We start from the raw sequence: 20,688 nt of genomic DNA, 5'->3' as shown, positions 1-20,688 counted from the left end.
AATTTGGCCAAATTGGGGGTCTCAGAGCAGAACTTCAAGTCACCTGAGTGTTTTCCGCATATATATATAGTTTTACTTTTTCCTGCACTTTAACAGCCAGGTAAGTTTTGTTACACATTTTCAGTACATATATGTAAACTTAGAACTGAGAACTAATGAATGAAAGAATGAATGGATGGATGGATGGATGAAACTGTCCTCCGCACCTTTCCAAGCACTTTGCCAGAGGTTGCTATAAGTGGAAAGCTGTCACCTTCTTTCTGTAGTGCTGATATCTACAAAGCAAAGAAAAATACACAAGTAAGAAACATACACAGATATTAAAGGGGAAGTTCAGAATTTTTGACATCAAGCCTAATCTTCGAGTTAGTGAGGGTAGTCGGTGGAGTTGATTTCAACAAATTCCATGTAGTTTGTTGGTTATTTGTTAGTTTCAGGGCTCCGGAGTGGCTAAGCTAGTGCGAGTCAATTGGGCCGATTTTGCATGCCAATAAAAAACAACATATTCACACATGAAAATCATCAATGACCCATGCAATCAGTAGTGTTGGCTATGTTTTCAGGATAAAGTTATTAAACTTACCACTGCATGTCAATAATTGCAGAATTAACAGCAAAATTTGTAATCCAGAAGCTCTGCAACCTCCGATCCGGAAAAATACCATTGGAACGCCTCCACTATTTGATAGTTTACGAGAAAGCAGGTTTGCTGGAGGTCAAAATGTCTTTTGATGGCCAAAATAAAAAACAACTTGTCGCGATCAGCCATCTTTGCTGTTTACATTCGCTTGGAACGCTTTGAGGTTGCAACTTGTACCCTCCGAGCGGGATAAGTCTTCCCATTTTACTCAAATGCAGCGTGAGCACGAGTGGCCGAAGCACTCCTCTCTATTGTCGTCGTATCACGCATCTAGAAAAATAGATCCTGCAGAAGGAAAATGAATTTCGGTAGTTTTTTGGTGAGACTGTTTTGGCCGCATGGGTGTTTTGGAATAATGATCAGCATTTTAAATTTATTTGACTATGTTGGATCTGTTCGTAGTTCTGCATCATTTTTATTGGCATGCTAAGTTGGCCCCATTGACTAAATTCTCTAGAAATTTACTAATTTTTGTTCTCTTGTCTCATTTCAATGTATGAAGGTTTTGAAACTAACATCTTTACGATACGTCTTTAAAAAAGAGAAGATTGGGTGTTTTCTTCATAAAGGGGATATGCTCCTTAATATTACAATAGTTTTCAGTAAAACATATTCTTTGAATGATCAACTGAAAGGATGGTACACAAACCAAACAAAGCAAAATCATTTATTCTGTGAAGGTTGGTTAAATGCATGAGAGCCACAGAACTCATAGACAAATACCTATTTCGTCTTGGTCCATGCTGTACGAAACAACTTCAAAGACAAACAGTGAAATGTGTGAGCATTTCTGATTATTGGAAAGGTTCACATTCTAAAACGAATTCAAGGAACCATCTGGTTTCGTTGTCATGGTTACATAAAAGGGACAAGTGTGCTATTGCATAAAACATGACATGCATTTTTCAGTTATTCTGTCTGAATCAAATCTACTAACATGAAAAAACAAGTCCAAAATTAGGCTGAAATTTTAAGAAATTTTTTTAACACCTATAATTTTTCTTGAGGCCACCTCAACAATTTGTTCCTAATAAGAAAGAACATATGATGTCAGATATGATGATGTGGAAAGATGTTGGTCGGTGTACTGTGCATTTTGAGCCAGAATTTTGAATGGAGCTTCCATGATGGATGGGGTGTCCACTCATGTGTGACTCATAAAAGCAAAGAGAAGGGAACAAGGAGAGAGGGAGGTTAAAGGGGGCTACTGATCTCTGCGTGAATCAGGGGATGTCTGTTTTTTTTTTCCTTACGTACTGTGAGGGGAGTGCAAAGTAAAGCATGGATAAAGGCAACGGATGTCACAAATAAGCACATCCTCAATAGCATACCAGTAATTTTTTAAGAGAATGGGAAACATTGGAGTTTTTAATGGTCACGCCTTGAGTTTTCCAATTAAAAGATTTAATCCCAGTGATGTCCCTAGAAAGTTATAAATCTGAACAATACTTCTCATCACAATTAATGCCACAAGAATTCTTCATTTTAGATTTTACACAAAACTCCCAAAATGGGCCGGACCCAGTTAAAATGGATCAAAGTTGACTCAGTCTCTGTCCTGTGTCCTTGTTTGTACCACACTGAGCACGGAGAAAAGAAACACCAAAGAACTGTCTGAGGACTTCAGAAGCAAAATTGTGAGAAAGCGTGGGAAATCTCAAGGCTACAAGTCCATCTCCAAAGACCTGAATGTTCCTGTGTCTACCGTGCGCAGTGTCATCAATAAGTGTAAAGCCCATGGCACTGTGGCTAACCTCCCTAGATGTGGACAGAAAAGAAAACTTGATGATAGATTTCAACGAAAGATTGTGCGGATGGTGGATAAAGAACCTTGACTAACATCCAAACAAGTTCAAGCTGTCCTGCAGTCCAAGGGTACAACAGTGTCAACCCGTACTATCCGTCGACATCTGAATGAAAAGGGACTCTATGGTAGGATACCCTGGAAGACCCCACTTCTGACCCAGAGACATAAAAAAGCCAGGCTGGAGTTTGCCAAAACTTGCCTGAGAAAGCCAAAAACGTTTTGAAAGAATGTTCTCTGGTCAGATAAGACAAAAGTAGAGCTTTTTGGGAAAAGGCTAGGGGTGTAACGGTACACAAAAATCTCGGTTCGGTACGTACCTCGGTTTTGAGGTCACGGTTCAGTTCATTTTCGGTACAGTAAGAAAACAAAATGCAAAATATAAATGTGCTAGTTGTTCATTACACACTTTTGTGCTTTCAACAATAGGGACATTAGCCTATACAAAGCTAGAATTCTGCTAAAAAATAGATAATACAATATTCTGAAATGTAGATATTTTGAAAAACAAAATAAAAATAAATAACATTAGCTCAGACTTTTTAATTTAAAAAAAAATATCTGATGTGCAAAATTGAACAGTTGCAACACTGAACAGTTTCAAGTTTCTCATATTAACTTTATGACCACAGTCTCGAAAAGTAAGGGTTAATATAGGGCTGTCAAATGATTAAAATTTTTAATTGAGTTAATCACAGCTTAAAAATTAATTAATCGTAATTAATTGCAATTCAAACCATCTCTAAAATATGCCATATTTTTCTGTAAATTATTTTTGGAATGGAAAGATAAGACACAAGAACGATGTATACATTTAACATACTGTACATAAGTACAGTATTTGTTGATTATAACAATCAATCTACAAGATGGCATTAACATTAACATTCTTTCTGTTGAAGACATTTTCTTTTTCTCTGCTAAAACAAACACACAACAAAGCCTTAGAACAGTAACAAAAACAGTATTATTCATAATGTGTGCAAAGTGTGTGTAGTGTACACATAAATGTGGCCCTCTTCCCTACTCATCCTCTAGCCAGTCGCTGAGGCAAACCAACTTATTTACATTTTCTGAGTTGTTCCATCTATATATTTTTTTAATTTGAATTCCCCACTCAGAGGGCCAACCTGCTTTTCTTCCATGTTTTATATCTAACCGTTACCCACGCTGCTCACTGCACTTCTGAGTGGTGTGACGGCCCTGGCCATTTAATTGTTATCTTTTTTGAGACTGTCAGTCAGGTGATAGTCTCGTCCGCCAGCTGGCTGCTCCCCTCCCAACGTGACGTACTCTGACTGACGCCGGACGGGAAGACGACGTCGCCGCCGCTGATGGGCCACCCGAGGAAGGGTGCCAACTTCAAAAACTAGCCGCTGTCAACACTCTGAAGGCCCAAGTACACTGCATGCGTGATCGTTGTGGTTCCGGTCCGGTTCAGTGTTGCCTGCGTACCACGCAGTCCGTCAAAAACAGGCAAATCATACCGGCTGCTGCACGGCTGCGGTCCGCCAACCTCGTCCCCCCCGTGAGCTCTCGCGTGATTGCGCGCGATAATGTGCCATTTAAAACAACGAAAAACCCACGTAGTCTATACTCATCAGAGAAGCAGAGAGAGAGCACATATTTTCTTTGCATATTGATATTTTAGTTAATCTGGAATTAAGAGACAGACATGACTGCATCATGATGAGCTCAGGACAGAAAAACACACATAATAGGACACCTTGCAGCTTCCTTTTTTTATATTGTCCTTATAGAAAGGATCTGCTGCATCATAAATGATTTTGTGGGTTTCCACCTCCATGATGAAGCGCTCATCATCCATCTTCGCTCGTGTTTAAACCGTGATTAGACACCTGGGTTGTTACGTCCAGGCCCAGCTCCGCCCATTTTGCCGGATGCGTGTCCGGCAAAAATAGAAAATAGCCTATACCATCCGGCCGGCATGCGGCACGCCGGAGGTGGTTCGCAGTCAAGCCGGACCACTGACGCGGCCGGTATACGTTGAACAATAGGATATAATGGGAACGGATTGGCTCCGGCGCTATTTTTTTACCGGAGTCGGACCGGAAACGCAACGATCACACATGCAGTGTACTTGGGCCTTGAGAGTTCGCATTTGCAGCATACGTGCCGCGTACCTCCTCTCCTCGCCAGCTGTTTGCTCGCCATTCATTCACCTGTGCATTCGATCGCTACTTTGTTACACTTCCGCTTTTTCGGTGAGGTCTTTTGTGTTCATTCGCTATTGGATCGCTTTTGTTCACCACTGTAAATAAGAGCACCAGAGCAGTAGGCGTAAACTGCCGTTTTCGTTCAACTCGTTTTCTCCTGTTTTGTTTAGAGAATGAAGCTGTCTTTTTGTTATTTCCTTTTTATGATCAGGGTTTACTTAGCGGGTGGGGTTTAAGTGTAGTTTCATTTTGTTTGTTGTTTTGGCCTGGGCTTACGCTGAAGCCAGCTTCTTCTGCATTTTGTTCATTGCGAGTTCGACTTGTGTGAATAAATTTGTGTCCACTTGCAACTTGTGTGGCTCGTTTTATGTTACGCCCTTAGCGAGCCGTCCGTGGGACGTAACAGTGGCATTATGGGATGCATGAGTGGGTATTCCGCGCTTGCGTTAAATGCGTCAAATATTTTAACGTAATTAATTTTAAAAATTAATGACCGCCCGTTAACGCGCTAAATTTGACAACACTTTACATTACGTCAGAAACTCGTTCGGTACGCCTCCATTCGGAACCGACGACCCTGTACTGAAATGGTTCAATACAAATACATGTACCGTTACACCCCTAGAAAAGGCATCAACATAGAGTTTACAGGAAAAAAAACGGGGCCTTCAAAAAAAAGAACACGGTCCCCACAGTCAAACATGGAGGAGGTTCCCTGATGTTTTGGGGTTGCTTTGTTGTCTTTGGCACTGGATTGCTTGACCATGTGCATGGCATTATGAAGTCTGAAGACTACCAACAAATTTTGCCGCATAATGTAGGGCCCAGTGTGAGAAAGCTGGGTGTTGCTCAGAGGTCATGGGTCTTCCAGCAGGACAATGACCCAAAACACACTTCAAAAAGCACTAGAATATGGTTTGAGAGAAAGCACTTGTGACTTCTAGAGTTGCCAGAAATGAGTCCAGACCTGAATCCATCGAACACCTGTGGAGAGATCTGAAAATGGCAGTTTGGAGAAGGCACCCTAAAAATCTCAGAGACCTGGAACAGCTGGCCAAAGAAAAATGGTCTAAAATTCCAGCAGAGCATTGTAAGAAACTCATTGATGGATACCGGAAGCGGTTGTTCGCAGTTATTTTGTCTACAGGTTGTGCTACCAAGTATTAGGCTGAGGGTGCCAATACTTTTGTCTGGCCCATTTTTGGAGTTTTGTGTAAAATCATAATGATTTGATTTTTTTTCATTCTCTTTTGTGTTTTTTCATTGCAAGCAAAATAAATGAAGATACCGTATAACTACATAAGCATTTGTAATCGCAATCATTTTCTGGGAGAAATTGAGCATTATCTGACAGAGTTGCAGGGGTGCCAATACTTTTGGCTGGCACTGTATTTACAACATAGAAGCCTTTTGCTACCGTTAACTAGCTCAATAGCCTCATTTGATCAATACGTTACAAGAGCCTTCCAGGGAAAGACATGATCAGTTGTAAATGCAAGCACCCCAAAACAACCTAAATTTACAATCTTGGGCATTTTTGCTCAGTTGCAATTAGAATCACTGCCAAAGCAGAGGTAGAAATTATGTCTTTGGGAAGATGGAAAGATCAACACAACGGACTTTGCTGCCAAAGGGTTGTTCTTGCACCATTACTCCCCATAGCAAATTAAGCATTAGGGAGTAATTACTTTAACCTTCGACACAATGTTTTCTAAGTCTCAACGTCTGCCTTAAGGAATATGTTACAGGAGAAAAGAAAAAGAAAAGCCAAACACACTGACGTAATTTTTTTCCCAATATTTTTAGTTCATATTATTGTGGTGAACTCAGACAAGCTGAGTCCTCTGCTTATTTTGACAAGTAAAATGAATATGTGTGTCAAAATACAGGACTACAAAAGCTCAAAAGAGCTAAATGTTTCTGTCAGCACTTTCTCCACAGCACTGTCTACCAACTGAATCTTTCAATTGAATCTTTCCCACAAGTTAACATACACCTTGCCCCAAAAGAATTGGAATAGTGTTGCCAGTGGCTTTATTTTTATGTAAACTGAATACATTTTGGTTTGACATCAAAAGATGACGATGAACAGGATCTGAACATTTTCCAAATTGCCGTGGGAGGGGTTGGAAAGAAAGCAGCACGACTCGAAAGATAAATTGAAGAGTGTACCTGAGATTGGTGTTCTTCGTTTTTGTACACTCCCTGGACCTGGAGAAGGTTCTTGGCAACACCCACACACGGCAGCCCTGACAGCACTCCAACATGGCATGCAAGTCCAAATTCTGCATGATCCAACAGTGACAGCAACCACAAATTCAAAAACGTATTTGTCATCAAAATGTGTGAGAACACCATTGACTACCCTAATATCCTGGTTCCCTAAAGTCCATGCATTCTGAGAAAAATAACATAAAAACAACAAGTGGATGGTTTCACATGTGCCAAACAAGAAAGCTTAAATTTGGATTTAGAAGCACAATCATACAAATGTAGGTGCTCTGAATCATAACAGCATTTTTTCTCCTTTTATAGAAGTATAGAAAGATGTGCTGTTCACAGACTATCGCCATATCTTGAACTAATGATACCTAGAGCAAACAAATTCACACTTTTCATATAATGTGAGCCAAAATGTGATTCTGGGAATTTGCAAGACATGCGTGTTTTGCCAGAAACCATTAACAAAGGCTTAATTTCCATGGACAATCTAGTTTAATATATTGTGTTCACGCCAAATGTGCCTTGTAGTATTACAGTGGTGCCTTGACATATGAATGAATGAATATCATGCAAATAAATCCCTGGATTAGGGGTTTAGGTTTTAATCGTGCGTTGACATCAGAGCCGCTATAGAGGCTTATTTGAGTTTGATTCTGAACAGATTCAATTGAAAAGAGTGTGCCTCAATAAGAGCACAATCCAGCCTAACATTACAGTGGTGGTCTTAACATGCATGCTCACACGGCAGGCCACTTAGCCTCACCCAGATCATTTGCACATCTAATAAAATTCTTAACAAGAACTTTAAGAGACAATGCTAATGCATTTGTGTTATTAATTCAACAATATGTTTATAATTGTTGGTATGATTTACAAGGATGCAGAATTGGACTACATTACACAATACACACGACACTGTGGCTGCAGTTTTATTAGAAGTGTCCTTACCTCTGTAGTGAAAGAGACCATTGCCATCCACAAACAGCACCTATTGGAACATTAACATGGTCAGTTGACCTTAACTGCGACCATTTTTTTAGGATTCATTATCATTTTTGTATCGGCAAGCCAATTTCCAAGTACTTATCCTTGAGGTCAATCAATAACCATGATGAATATTATGTTAAGTGTGTCCATATAAATTAGTTGACATTTTTTCCCTTTTATTTTGCGTTTCCTAAACTCATCGACTGTCATTGTTGATAGGCATCCAATTACTTCAAACTGGCAGGACTCGAGGTGAATGCTCATTGTTCAGTGCCATGGGCAGCGCTAGCCGTCCAATCCATTTTGACTGGGAGAGGCTGGCAGATCAGCCAATGAGAATATATTGGCACCGACAAAGTAAAACTAATGTTATATTTGGTGACCCAAAAAAACCAAGAGTGATGGAGGAAAAATATTCTATTCATAGTATTAGAAACCTTAAAACATGCCATTTAAGAAACAATTATGGAATTCTCTTTTTATTTTTAATGAAAAAAAAAATCTTTTAAAGTGCTTGAGACACTAAAAAGCATGTTTATTTCATATTACACACTGTATTTTACGCTCCTGAATTAGATGGACCGCTAGAATGTGTGTGGAATCGATCGATATATTTATTCAATTTTTTTAGTCCCGCACCATGAAAATGAGTGACTTCCAGCCAGAGTCTGGATTGAGAAAGAAGGCGAATGTGACGATAGCGGACTAATCATCTTCACAATACAGCCATTACGATATCATGCAGAAGGACTACGAATTTGGCTGATTTTGCGGATTCATTCGTTTATTTATTTTTTTTAAATGTTTTTGGGTCCACAGAGAATGCGCCATTTTCAGTGTTCATTCCCCTCTGCGTCCCCGGTAACGAGCACTGCCTGCCGCAGCAATACGTCAAGTCGAAACTTGGTCGCCGCCGGGGGCTGGCCGAAGACAATCACCCCCACCGCCATGTGTGACACGAGTCGGGGTAGTGTTGTATGATTTTTCGTTTTCGAAAGCCGAGGAAGAGACTTGGAAGAGCCACTCGGTTCGGGTTACATTTCACCTACCTCTCGCGCCTCCTGTTTTGTTTACACTCTTTTCACCATCTCCGAAGCCAGGGCAGGGAAATGACAAAAGCCGGACTAACTCTGATGGTATAAAATAATGTTCGGGAGGTTTAAGAAGTCAGAAGTTTTGACCATTATGCAGTAATTTAGCCCTGTTGTACTGAATAAATGAATTTCTAATATTTCAAATTCCATTTAGCACAAGACTTATTTGTCATGACCATACAATTTATTTAGCAATTGGGGAAAAATACTTAGATAAAAAAAAATATACCGTAAAAATATTGGGGAAGAGAGATAAAAACAAAGATGACATTTTGCTGCTCGCATTTTCCTCATTTTGAATCTTCCTCCTCTATTGGGCTGAATTCTACTCTGCCAACGTCATCACCCAAATGGCGGCGCCAGAGCGCGATAATGACAGGAGTAGCTAGACGGCAGATTGAAAGAGTCATTTCTCGTCATATGCGCTTTGCCAAACTGATGTATATATTCGAATCGTCCCAAAATATGATTTTAATTCACATGATAATGCTATTTAAGATTTTTTATGGTGTCACAGGCACTTTAAATGGCGTCCTCCTGAACGGATGCATTCTTGAAATCTACTGTTGAGGCTCCTCCTTGACTGCTGCAACATCTCAGCTAGGATACAGTGAATTTCATCCTGAATTCAATATGGTTACTTAAATTTCAGAGTATTTACTTGCTCAAGGTCACTGTCTTGCAGTGCTCCCACTTGCTGATGTCTGCACTACAACAGATTTCAAGAATGCATTCGGACAGGAGGACATCTTTTAAAGGACATAATTTTGAAAAAACTGAAAATTCCATAATTGTTTCTAGAACAGCATTTTTTAAGGTTTCATACATAATTAAATAAAATAAATAAATATTTTTCTTACATCATTATTGTTTTTATTGGAGTGCTAAAAAGTTCCCGTTTTGGGGGGTCAAACTGTAAATATATTTTTCAATCAGTTGATGGTGGCAGATGTACTCAATTGATGATCATAATGAGTTCTTATTTGGAAAGTAAGCTCTGACTCACAGTCTTACATCCGATGTATTTGTTAAATTATCCCTTGAAGGAGATTCTCTCTGCGGTCTCTATTATGTTGCCATGTAACAAATGGTCCTCATTATTACTGTATCGCTGACAAGAGCAAAGCACAGTCGAGCTTGGGTTTTCACCTATGTTCATCCACAAAGTGTACAGTATATGTGTAAACAACAACAAAAAACTTCAAAAATATAACTAAACTATAAAGAAAAAAATGAATTTATCATTGTGAAAACACCCATCTATAGACCATAGTAAACACGGCTTCTTCTTTTTTTTTCTAAGTCATTTGGCATTCATCACCACATTGTAATCAAATAACTGTCACATGTAGGGCTGGAAGGGAACATTAGCATCCATTTGAAAAACTGTTCTAATTATATTAGTGAATGAATGTAATCTGAATAGCACTATTCTATGTGTGCAAGATCTACAATGTCCACTGACTGACGATGCAACATTGGAGATTACATTTCAGTATTGTCACAGGAGCCAAGAATCGAAGTCAGACATCTTGGGGTAAGAGACAACCATCCTACTGCCTCAACCAGACAATTTCGCTATAAGAAAATGTACGAGCAGCTCAGTACTTTAAAACATACAGGTCTATTTCTTCTTTTTTCTACTACTGTATACTTGCCACCGAACTCGGAAAGTGGACAGTACCGCCATTATTTCTGTGTATGAGTACTACATTTTTCTTGTATGTACTGAAATAGTTGTGAAGAATGATGATCAAATTAATTTCTTTTCACAATGCATGTCAAATGAATTTACTACAATGCGAACTGACCTGAGGTAAAAGAGTGGGCTCGTTTCTTTCAAGACGCTGCAAAGACTCCAAGAGGAAAGGGGATTCTCGGAAGGCTAGAAAGCCAGCCACGTAGGGTGCCGTCAGAGTTACCATTTGGCTGTCCTCATAGAGCACCTGCGAGGAAGCATGGCTTTAGAAATATTCCATATAATTTAAGTAAACCCGGAACCCCAGATTAAAACACAATGATAACTTGGCACAAATTATTGTTGGGGGGTGTTACTCGATTGATTAAATATCCAGTTTAAAACTATATTTTCAAATGAAATTTCATTGGATTTATGGAGTAAATGCACTCATGCTCAAATGCCAAGTTTAGATAAAATAATACAACCAAACTTTCCCACCAAAAAGTATGTCCCTTAATCTTGGTTCTTTCACAAAATCAGATGTAAACAGATTATAATGCATGTCCATGTTAATCAGGCACGTCAAATTTAATGGAAATTGATGAGGGCCTAAAAGGTGCTAAAGCATGTTCATAGACTGACAGAAAGCCTCAGTAGGCTTGTTAAAGTGACAGAGCCTGTCAAAACCGACCCATTTCCAGAAAATGGCCAGAGGACAGAAGCAGAACGCGCGAGTGAAGAAAATTCAGGATGTTCGCCCTGCTGACAATGTGTGTGCCAAGCTCGCAGGCTCTGAAACAGTGGGCACAAACATCTTTTAAAGTCTGGGATACCGTCCAGTGTGGATCCTGCACAAGTGCTGCCAACTGGGGTTGGTAATGGGCATGATAAAAGACTTCCATTCTGCTTACAAATTTCATCCAATCAACGCCTGCTTTATTAGGATTAATCATTTGCATCCTCTCAGCATTTATAGGTGTGAATGCGAGCATCCCTTCAAATACTAATGTTTTGTGATTTTTAAAAAATGAGACTACAACATGAGTAATTGAAAAATCTTTTCCATTATCGATTCAGTCTCTAACCTTAAACTAGCAATACAAAATATTATTATGTGTAGATATTATATATGTCTGAAAACACAGACAAGGCTGAAAAAGCAGTTTCTGCTCTTGCACTCCTCTATAAAATAAAATGCTGTATGTTAAGCCAAAAGAACTGTTGTGTTTTATAGAACAATATGTTTATATGCTGCCAACAGTTTCATGGCGCATTATGCCCGCGGACTAGCAACTGGGCACTGTTTGTAGCGGCTGACGGCCGCAGTCAGGTATTATTTTTTTTTTTAATCTAGCACATGAGTTGAACATGATATTTACTCTCGATCCGTTCCTCATTGCGTCCTGACGACCGCGCTGACTGTGTTTTATTTCCGCTTTACCTGGTATAATTAAATAATTGGAATTTGGATGTATGTGAATCATTCTCAACTCTTCCACGGCCGAATCGGGAATAATCTAAGAATCAGAAATTTCGCACGCCTCTAATTGATGCAGTCTCTAACCTGAAACTAGCAATAAAAAATATTATTGATATGGCTGAACACACAGACAAGGCTGAAAAAGCAGTTTCTGCTCTTGCACCCCTCTTTAAAATAAACTGCTGTATTTTAAGCCAAAAGACCTGTTGTGTTTGAAAGAACAATTTGTCTATATGCTGCCAGCAGTTTCATGGCGCATTATGCCTCCAAACTATTTTTAATTTATCTGTTTTACCCTGGAGATCCCCGTTTACATACACTGTGCAACCGCTTTTGTTTCAACCCAGCCATAAAAACAAGGTAAGTAATTTTATTTATTATTCGAAATGTCTATCATTTTTAGCTAAGAATCATTAATTGATGTCTAATATTTAGTTAAAAAAACGACATTAAAAAAATTACTCGCATATTTTAAACTTTTAAACAAATTACGTCCCTATGAAAAAAATAATGTCTGTAAATAGTTCACGGATATCTACCTCATAACTATTGCTTAATTGTATTTTTTTTTGTTACTGTCGCATTTTCCCTGATATTTTACATGATAAATAATCGATCCAAACAAAGAATTTTTTTTCAAAATGTTTAAAAGGGTAAATATTTGAAAAAGAAAATCTTGACTACTCCTTGTTGTCTGTGATTTCTGCATCGCGACCCTTGTTCTATTACCGTATTTCACCCATTAATTCCCACAAAGTCCGGCTGTGGCCATTCATAACTGTGTCTTGACACTCGGTGATACATGCTACTCTGGCTTTTTGGATCGAAACAAGGTAAGTACGTGATAATATCTCATTAAAATCATGGTGTCTTTAATTATGCTGTATCTCAAGTTACCGGAAGGCCACAAAAAGACATACATTACAGGCGAACGCTAGCGCGAAAATTAAGGACATAGCAGGCTAACTGACTAGCATGCTGTCCATTATCTTTTTTTCAAACCTTGTTGCCGTTTGGATTGCTTACTATGGGATGATATTGATGTTCCTAGGCTTCAAGGCTAAATACAATAAATGGATAGAGTTAAGTACTCACATTTATATGTTCGCATTATGCATGTGGAGCCTTTTATTCTCAGTATCTCACATTCACATTCTTTAATCATAATTGAAAAAAATATTTTAAAAGCCCACTGCAAAAATTAAAATATTATGGTAAAGGAATTTAAATGTTTTTTCTTTGCACAGATTAAAATCAAGCCAAATCAAAAATTGGATGCAGTAAAGTTTTTATTAACTATACAGCTAACTCCCCATTTAGCCATATTTATTTACAAAATAAAACACAGGGCTAAATTTTCTTTATTACTGTACATCCACCCACATGTCTTAGTGCACGCATAATGATGATCAAAAACTTAAGTAGACAAAGGTATCTTGAAGTGTTTGTTATTTATTTTGCACCAGGATGGCTGTCCAAAACCTTTTTTAAAATGAGAAACTTAAAGAAAATTTCAAAGGTCCCAAAAATGTCTATTTTTCACTCACATGATTTGACCTACTATTAAGGTATCAAAAAATGCCTTCCCGTTCAAAACTTTTCTTACTCCAGAAAATAAATATTTGAAGCTTTCCAATGATGTATCACACATGCATATTGGACAATTTTTAAATTTGGCCAAATTGGGGGTGTCAGAGCGGAAGAGTCACCTGAGTGTTTTCCGCCGTATATACAGTGGGGCAAATAAGTATTTAGTCAACCACTAATTGTGCAAGTTCTCCTACTTGAAAAGATTAGAGAGGCCTGTAATTGTCAACATGGGTAAACCTCAACCATGAGAGACAGAATGTGGAAAAAAAAAACAGAAAATCACATTGTTTGATTTTTAAAGAATTTATTCCCAAATTAGAGTGGAAAATAAGTATTTGGTCACCTACTAACAAGCAAGATTTCTGGCTGTCAAAGAGGTCCAACGTCTTCTAACAAGGTCTAACGAGACTCCACTCGTTACCTGTATTAATGGCACCTGTTTTAACTCATTATCGGTATAAAAGACACCTGTCCACAATCTCAGTCAGTCACACTCCAAACTCCACTATGGCTAAGACCAAAGAGCTGTCTAAGGACACCAGAGACAAAATTGTAGACCTGCACCAGGCTGGGAAGACTGAATCTGCAATAGGTAAAATGCTTGGTGTAAAGAAATCAACTGTGGGAGCAATTATTAGAAAATGGAAGACATACAAGACCACTGATAATCTCCCTCGATCTGGGGCTCCATGCAAGATCTCACCCCGTGGCGTCAAAATAAAAACAAGAACGGTGAGCAAAAATCCCAGAACCACACGGGGGGACCTAGTGAATGACCTACAGAGAGCTGGGACCACAGTAACAAATGCTACTGTCAGTAACAAAATGCGCCGCCAGGAACTCAAATCCTGCACTGCCAGACGTGTCCCCCTGCTGAAGAAAGTACACGTCCAGGCCAGTCTGTGGTTCGCTAGAGAGCATTTGGATGATCCAGAAGAGGACTGGGAGAATGTGTTATGGTCAGAAAATACAACTTTTTGGTAGAAACACAGGTTCTCGTGTTTGGAGGAGAAAGAAAACTGAATTGCATCCGAAGAACACCATACCCACTGCGAAGCATGGGGGTGGAAACATCATGCTTTGAGGTTTTTCTGCAAAGGGACCAGGACGATTGATCTGTGTAAAGGAATGATTGAATGAGGCCTTGTATCGAGAGATTTTGATTGAAAATCTCCTTCCATCAGCAAGGGCATTGAAGATGAGACGTGGCTAGGTCTTTCAGCATGACAATGATCCCAAACACACAGACGGGGCAACAAAGGAGTGGCTTCGTAAGAAGCATTTCAAGGTCCTGGAGTGGCCTAGCCAGTCTCCAGATCTCAACCCCATAGAAAATCTGTGGAGGGAGTTGAAAGTCCATGTTGCCCAACGACAGCAACAAAACATCACTGCTCTAGAGGAGATCTGCATGGAGGAATGGGCCAAAATACCAGCAACAGTGTGTGAAAAGCTTGTGAAGAGTTACAGAAAACGTTTGGCCTCCGTTATTGCCAACAAAGGGTACGTAACAAAGTATTGAGATGAACTTTTGGTATTGACCAAATACTTATTTTCCACCATGATTTGCAAATAAATCCACATTCTGTCTCTCCTGGTTGAGGTTTCCCCATGTTGACAATTACAGGCCTCTCTAATATTTTCAAGTGGGAGAACTTGCACAGTTAGTGGTTGACTAAATACTTATTTGCCCCACTGTATATTTGAGACAGGAGGTAAAAATAAACAACAAAGATAAAGCATGATTTGTGAGATAAGTGTACTTATCGTCTGTTGGCTACTATTCTGTAAAATTACTCTACTGTATAATAAACCAGTTCTATTTAAACTCATACTAAGTGGGAGTCAACAGACGCCTGCCCCCATTTAAAGTACAATTGATTAACCCTGAATTATAAGTCAAGATGTTCAAATATGCCTTTGCTGATATTTTTATAGTCGCGTCATACAGCATAAGCCATAGAGAGAGACAGAGAGCTTCCGCAGCATCAGAGGGATCTCAGTGTTCAAAGGTATCTGTCGGGGGAAGGTTTCAAAAGAGTTTCCAAAGCATCGGATATACACTACCATGGAACACACAATGGAAAAGAACAAACAAAAAACATTCAAGCCTGGACACATTTTGCAAAAACACACTTGAAATCTTATACATATACTAGTACTACAGCCTGATAAAACCTCTGTAGAACTTTAAGGACATAATTCCAAAAAGTGTTAGTAAAGTGGTGGTTTAGTCAATGAGAAAGGGAATTACAAAAAGTTACAAAACACACAGGCTTCTGTCGGGGGGAAAAAAAAATCTCAGCACAAACCCCCTCGTGTCTAAACTGTATCTTGGATTAATCTGAGGAACCTGAAATAGTTGCGGGTGTGTGCCGACGCACATTAGCATTAGGTTTGAACACGAATGGTTGAATTTAATTGACATTCACCAGGGTTTGTACACCTTTTTCATGTCCAAATTCAAGGGCTTTTACTTTCAAGACTCTTCCAGGTCTTCCAGTGCCTTTTAAACATTATCCCATTTTTTTTGTTTGTTTGTTTCTTTTTAACGGTGAGGCAGCAACAAAACATGGTGCCTTCTCACAAGTACGCAAACGTCTACCAAAATGTCCTGCGACCTCGAAAGCTTGACAAATTTAGTTTGAAAGGTGATGATTCTGAACCCCTCTGGGAGGGTGCGTTCCTGGTAGAGTGAGCGTTTTATGGCAAACTCTGAGCACATCCAATAGCAAAAGTGCTGGCGTGGTGCTGTTTGGTGGACAGAGACACCTAAGTCACGGCCGAGGAAACTAAATAAATATGGGTTTTTGTTTTTTTTTTTCAAACTTTGGGACCCTCAAAAAATGGCTCCCACTCCTCCAATTCAGTGGTTTTCGTCAATGATGACAACAAACAATATATTTCGTCAACGAACCTATTTTTGCATGACGATGATGAGACGATAACGAGCTAAAAATATGTTTTAGGAGAATAAAACATAACGAAACAAAAAGGAACTGGTCATAAAAGTACTGTACTTACCCATAACAAATGCAAATGTATGCCATTTTAATACTACTACCTTTGTATACTGTTTGCTCGAACTACATACGCAAGGACTCAAATGCACTGTACTCTTGAGACTGGAGCAACGATGTGACACGGTAGATTAAGGGACAGCAACTTCAGAAGGAGCGTGTAGCAACGATGAAGCAAAGTTAATTCATTCCCCTTCATTTACAATCTATATTTTTAGACAGGATGCTGTGAAATACTATGGGGCTACTGCCTAACACTTCCAAGAATTTTCAAGGACTACGCAAAATTAAAGCATTCTTCAAGCCATGATAACGCGACAGTAAAATTCTAGCATTTTCAAATAAAGTGGGGCAAATAAGTATTTAGTCAACCACTAATTGTGCAAGTTTTCCCACTTGAAAATATTAGAGAGGCCTGTAATTGTCAACATGGGGAAATCTCAACCATGAGAGACAGAATGTGGGGAAAAAAAACAGAAAATCACATAGTTTGATTTTTAAAGAATTTATTTGCAAATCATGGTGGAAAATAAGTATTTGGTCAATACTAAAAGTTCATCTCAATACTTTGTTATGTACCCTTTGTTGGCAATAACGGAGGCCAAACGTTTTCTATAACTCTTCACAAGCTTTTCACACACTGTTGCTGGTATCTTGGCCTATTCCTCCATGAAGATCTCCTCTAGAGCTGTGATGTTTTGGGGCTGTCGTTGGGCAACACGGACTTTCAACTCCCTCCACACATTTTCTATGGGGTTGAGATCTGGAGACTGGCTAGGCCACTCCAGGACCATGAAATGCTTCTTACGAAGCCACTCCTTTGTTGCCCTGGCTGTGTGTTTGGGATCATTGTCATGCTGAAAGACCCAGCCACGTCTCATCTTCAATGCCCTTGCTGATGGATGGAGATTTTCACTCAAAATCTTTCGGTACATGGCCCCATTCATTCTTTCCTTTACACAGATCAGTCGTCCTGGTCCCTTTTCAGAAAAACAGCCCCAAAGCATGATGTTTCCACCCCATGCTTCACAATGGGTATGGTGTTCTTCGGATGCAATTCAGTATTCTTTCTCCTCCAAACACGAGAACCTGTGTTTCTACGAAAAGGTTCTATTTTGGTTTCATCTGACCATAACACATTCTTCCAGTCCTCTTCGGGATCATCCAAATGCTCTCTAGCGAACCGCAGACGGGCCTGGACGTGTACTGGCTTCAGCAGGGGGACACGTCTGGCAGTGTAGGATTTGAGTCCCTGGCGGCGCATTGTGTTACTGATAGTAGCCTTTGTTACTGTGGTCCCAGCTCTCTGTAGGTCATTCACTAGGTCCCCCCGCGTGGTTCTGGGATTTATGCTCACCGTTCTTGTTATCATTTTGATGCCATGGGGTGAGATCTTGTATGGAACCCCAGATTGAGGGAGATTATCAGTGGTCTTGTATATCTTCCATTTTCTAATAATTGCTCATTCCTCTCTAATCTTTTCAAGGTGTCTTTTATACCGATAATGAGTTAAAACAGGTGCCATTAATACAGGTAACGAGTGGAGCCTCGTTAGACCTCGTTAGAAGAAGTTAGACCTCTTTGACAGCCAGAAATCTTGCTTGTTTGTAGGTGACCAAATACTTATTTTCCACTCTAATTTTGAAATAAATTCTTTAAAAATCAAACAATGTGATTTTCTGTTTTTTTTTTTTTCCACATTCTGTCTCTCATGGTTGAGGTTTTACAGGCGTCTCTAATCTTTTCAATTAGGAGAACTTGCACAGTTGGTGGCTGACTAAATACTTTTTTGCCCACTGTATTTCAAGGACCCGTACAAACCTTGATTCATCTCAAATTGTAAGGAGCTGTGTACACTACTGTAAATAGATTATGTCAGATTTTTTTTTTTTTTGTCAATTGAGTTCTTAAATTATTAGGTCACAGTGATGAGGGAAAAGTTTTAAAACAAGGTAATTATAAAATGTTGAAATGTCACAAAAAAAACTTTCAACGGGAGAATCTAAAGGATCTAAATAAGGTAGTTGAATGTCATCGTTGGAACTCAATGTTTGGATTTTACATGACAAATTTTCTCGCCATTGGCACTGAAAGAGTAGTGGCTTAAAAATTGTGACTGTAAAGGGGCAGCTCACCTCAAGATCGGGGTACCTGAGTACTACCAGCTGGGAGCAGGCATTGATCTCATCACCTTTTATAAAAGAGAGGTCCAGTCCAGCAACCCGCTCCAATCCGCAGAAGTCTGTGCACTTCTGCCAGTGCTCCGTGTCAACCTCAACCACCTGCTTTCGGAGCTGGGCCTGCTCACTGGACAAAGGACACAAAACACTGACGTTCAATTCATTTTAACTAGAAGGACTGGCCGTAAAGGATCATGTTTCAGTGCATTTGACGGCCATGGACGTCCAATCAACTTGAACTGGGAGGGGCTGGTAACACCCAGTTCAAAGTTGGATCTCTGACAAATTCTCCGCGATAAATGGGGGTTCTATGTATCTAAATAAGTCCTCCTCCTTTTGACTTAAAAACGAGTAGCAGTGTGTACACTCGCCAAATCATTAGGTATACATGCGGGAATGAGGAATTGCGATAAAAACAATATTGGTTCAAAGATTCTGCCTTCCCAAAAGTAAACAATGCTCAGCTTCAGTTTGACAAGCCATTTGGCAACACTACAGTTGAAGTATCCAGTGGTTCTTACATGTGACATTGCTGAGCCCAAATATCGGGTATTTGGGATGTCGGTGTCACTCAAAACATAGCATTGTTAATATGCAAACATTCTGACCTTTCCCACTGCTTGACCAACTCCTCCGTTGGAGACATTTGGTCTATTCCATTTTCCAGTAAGCGCTTCCGTGTGTGACGTAATCAGAGAGCCCACACTCAAGGAAATCATTGCCTGCGTGAATACTACCATCTAGTGGTCTAAAAGGACTTTACATCCTGACTTGAACATTAATAAATACAAAATGTAAAAATAACAACACAGTATTGCATTAAATCAAGACTATGCAGACCTGCATAACATTATGTACACTAGCAAACCTGATGCATGGAGAGCCAACAGTTTTGTTTTGCTGCATTCAAAATTAAAATCTACATGAGTTTTTTTTTTTTTTTTTTTGGGGGGGGGGGGGGGGGGGGGGTCCATTCTGTCTTTATTCACACAAAAACAAATACAAATATGGGGCAAACAATTCACATACAATCAACCTATTTACAACAACAACAAAAGCAATAATAAAATGGTCGGGGTTATTTTTAACACAAGCTGACTGTTTGCAAAATCTTTTGGTCCTTATAGCCTTAGGGTTCAAAGAGGAACTTAAATCCTCCAAATATAAAGAAAACATTTTCCCCAAAACGAGGAAATTTGGTTTTTGATTAGCATATTTTACACAGTGAATGTGAAATTTTGCCAGTATTAAAATAAGATTTATAACTTATCTTTTATCCATTTCTGGTTCTTCAATGTTGGATAGGCCAAACAAAGTATGTCTAAAAACAATTTTCAATGAGGGCTCAACTTTGGGATTTTTATCATTGTTAACGTCAACCCAAAAGATGTGAGCGTAAGTACATTCCAAAAACAAATGGGGAATAGTTTCCTCTGCATTTGCACAAAAAGAACATAACGTATCAATATTAATTTTAAATTTAACCATTGGTGTGTTTACAGGATAACACGTGAAATATTTTGAGTGTGATTTCTTTAACTTTACTTCTTAATAAATATTTTCTAGGCAAAAGCCAAGTATGTTTCCATTCAATATTTTGGTATAAATTATTCCAATAATAAATTGCTGCAGGTTTGGAAACTATCTCCCTTTAAAGAAGTCCTCTCAAACAATAGTTGGAGGCTTCAGAGCTTAATAGTGCACATTTATAACCAATGAACAGAGACTTTAGATCAAAGATTGGCATGTTACAATGTCTACCTTTAGGAGAATTTTGTAATAATCTCCGAGAGCCCTCTGGTATTGCATCAAACA

General features: G+C 39.2%; 1 protein-coding gene across 3 annotated transcripts in view; it reads right to left on the bottom strand.

The window, feature by feature from the left end:
• Positions 1–19,564, bottom strand: part of LOC130920902 (endonuclease V-like) — a 120,139-nt gene extending 100,575 nt beyond the window's left edge. For all 3 annotated transcript variants that reach the window (XM_057844432.1, XM_057844433.1, XM_057844431.1), the window contains exons 1-6: positions 19,482–19,564; positions 18,829–19,000; positions 10,737–10,871; positions 7,793–7,832; positions 6,794–6,906; positions 207–275 (exon numbers count right to left, since the gene is read on the bottom strand). In XM_057844432.1, the coding sequence (XP_057700415.1) occupies positions 207–275; positions 6,794–6,906; positions 7,793–7,832; positions 10,737–10,871; positions 18,829–19,000; positions 19,482–19,519 (567 nt within the window). In that variant the 5' untranslated portion in view covers positions 19,520–19,564. The remainder of the gene's footprint in view (positions 1–206; positions 276–6,793; positions 6,907–7,792; positions 7,833–10,736; positions 10,872–18,828; positions 19,001–19,481) is intronic.
• Between the last annotated feature and the right edge of the window lie 1,124 nt (positions 19,565–20,688).

The sequence above is a fragment of the Corythoichthys intestinalis genome, chromosome 8, assembly GCF_030265065.1.
Source record: "Corythoichthys intestinalis isolate RoL2023-P3 chromosome 8, ASM3026506v1, whole genome shotgun sequence".
Lineage (NCBI taxonomy): Eukaryota > Metazoa > Chordata > Actinopteri > Syngnathiformes > Syngnathidae > Corythoichthys > Corythoichthys intestinalis.
This window is presented reverse-complemented; position numbering and strand designations above follow the sequence as displayed.